The 1,997-nt window shown below is 39.4% G+C and overlaps 1 protein-coding gene across 1 annotated transcript; it reads right to left on the bottom strand.

Moving 5' to 3' along the window:
• Nucleotides 1-433: 433 nt before the first annotated feature.
• Nucleotides 434-1,474, bottom strand: LOC109705451 (replication protein-like). The gene has a single exon (XM_020226181.1). It carries the CDS (start codon nucleotides 1,472-1,474, stop codon nucleotides 434-436), a length of 1,041 nt encoding a protein of 346 aa, XP_020081770.1.
• Nucleotides 1,475-1,997: the final 523 nt, after the last annotated feature.

The following is a 1,997-nucleotide window of genomic DNA, read 5'->3' as shown; positions in this document are numbered from 1 at the left end:
AGTAGCTCTCTTGTACCCGCTTTTCGACCATCACGCCCTTTGTATGGATGTTCTGCTAAACTTTCAGCAGATTTCAATATATGGTCTTCCAGATCATAGGCTGCAACCGTGTTAAATTGAGCAATATAGTCAATGATTGCTTCTAAATCTTCAGCTGCAGTAGGTAGCCATTTAACGATTAGCATTGGCTTCTCTTTCCTCACGACGTTTTTTTAAGCGTGCTACAACTTGGTCATGTGGAATGGCTGGGCGTGGATCTGCAAGGGATTTCTCAACTTTGGCAATAAACCACGCATTGTATTCCGCCTCATGATCAGAGCTATCAAACTCGGACACGATAGGGTCAAACCTTGTATTCATGTTGGTACTCCTTTAAACCTGTTTAAGTTTACCGTTTAAATCTTCTTGGCGGTACAAAAATCATGAACATTATTTAATCAAAAACCACCCCAAATTCTTCTAACTTGTTTTGCCAAAAGTCCGCCACACTATCGCCACCGCTCACAATTTCTTCTTGAATACGTTTTAAGGTGCTAAATATGCCTTCCTCCCCCTGCTTAAAACAGTCATGTAGTCCATTCGTTCTGATGGCAGTTGTGATGCGACTTGCTCGGTGTTGCAAGGGATTCGCAGGCGGTACAGTATCTTTGACAATCGCCTTAGTGTTTACCGCAGTCTTAGTCTCTGCATCGGTTTTACCAGTGAACATATCAACTGTTTTCGGATCTCGTGGACATATATCATTTTTAGCCACTATTTCTTTTGGCTTTTGCTTTTGTTTAAATTTGAAAGAAAACCCGACAATTGACCGCCCTTTTTTATGTTGTTCATATTCCGCCTTGATGTCTGTATGTTCATTGATCTGCTTGATAGACGGCTCTAGTACACGCTTTTTAAAGTCACTCATTGCGGTGTATTCACTTTCTAAAAGCCCTAGTCTGTTTCTAAACTCACCGATTTCTATTTGTGGGACTTTGCCCACTTCACGCCACGCAATGAGAAGCTCATACAGTCTTGTTGCGTATTTACTGGTTAAGTGTGCGACTTGTTTTGCTTGATAGCTTGTGAAGTGTTCTTCCAACCGTGTCACCAGTGGCACAACATCAGGCGCAAAGGTTATTTCTAGTAATGCCAAGTCATCAACATAAAAAATTTGGCTAACCCAACGTGACCGTACAATGCCTGTTTTTCCTGTTCTTTTATATTCTGCTGTGTAGCTAAACTGTCGATTAAACAAGTTGTTCACGGCTTCTCTGAGGGCTTTATATGACGCATCAATTGACACATTAAACAGTTTTGCATAATCACTAGCATGTATTTCTAGTTTGCTGTCTGCTGTGATGCCCTGCCCTGATTCTCTGGCGTTAATGATGGCAAGCATAATCAAACGCTGTTCTGTTAATTCCAAGTTATAACTGGCATTGATTAAAGCATTATCTTTCACAACTAAACTGTTCTTCATAAAACAGCCCATATTATTATCAAATTAAGAGACAATGTATTCCAATATCCTTTTAAGGTCAATATATTTTATGTCCCTTAATTAAGAGCTACTGTCCGTTTATATAAGAGCTACTGTCCGTTTATATAAGAGCTACTGTCCGTTTATATAAGAGCTACTGTCCGTTTATAAACTCTGTAATGCAGTCATATCAATGTTTTCAGCCTGTCTAAAAGCATTTAAAAGCTTTAAAAATAATTAAAAGCCCAAAATCTTTTAAAAACACATGAAAACTGCCCTAGGTACTCGCTAAAGCTCGTACTCTATTGCTGTTCGCTACGCTCACAGCGAGGGGCAGTTTTGGTTAATGCTGTTTGTGGAATCAAAGAGCAAAAGCACACGAAAACAGACACTTTCTAGGTGTAAAGGGTATAAAAAAGCGGTAATCAGAGGGGCAAGGGGCGAATTTTGTAAGTTCACTCGTAGACACTCGTTCTGTAAATTGCTGTTATTGTTTAGAAAAATTAATAAATCATGGCTCAAAATCATTTTTAGG

This window comes from Ananas comosus, unplaced genomic scaffold (genome assembly GCF_001540865.1).
Source record: "Ananas comosus cultivar F153 unplaced genomic scaffold, ASM154086v1, whole genome shotgun sequence".
Taxonomy (NCBI): domain Eukaryota; kingdom Viridiplantae; phylum Streptophyta; class Magnoliopsida; order Poales; family Bromeliaceae; genus Ananas; species Ananas comosus.
This window is presented reverse-complemented; position numbering and strand designations above follow the sequence as displayed.

Coding starts and splice junctions, on each gene's coding strand:
- LOC109705451 (XM_020226181.1), bottom strand. CDS start 1,474: ATGGGCTGTTTTATGAAGAACAGTTTAGTTGTGAAAGATAATGCTTTA.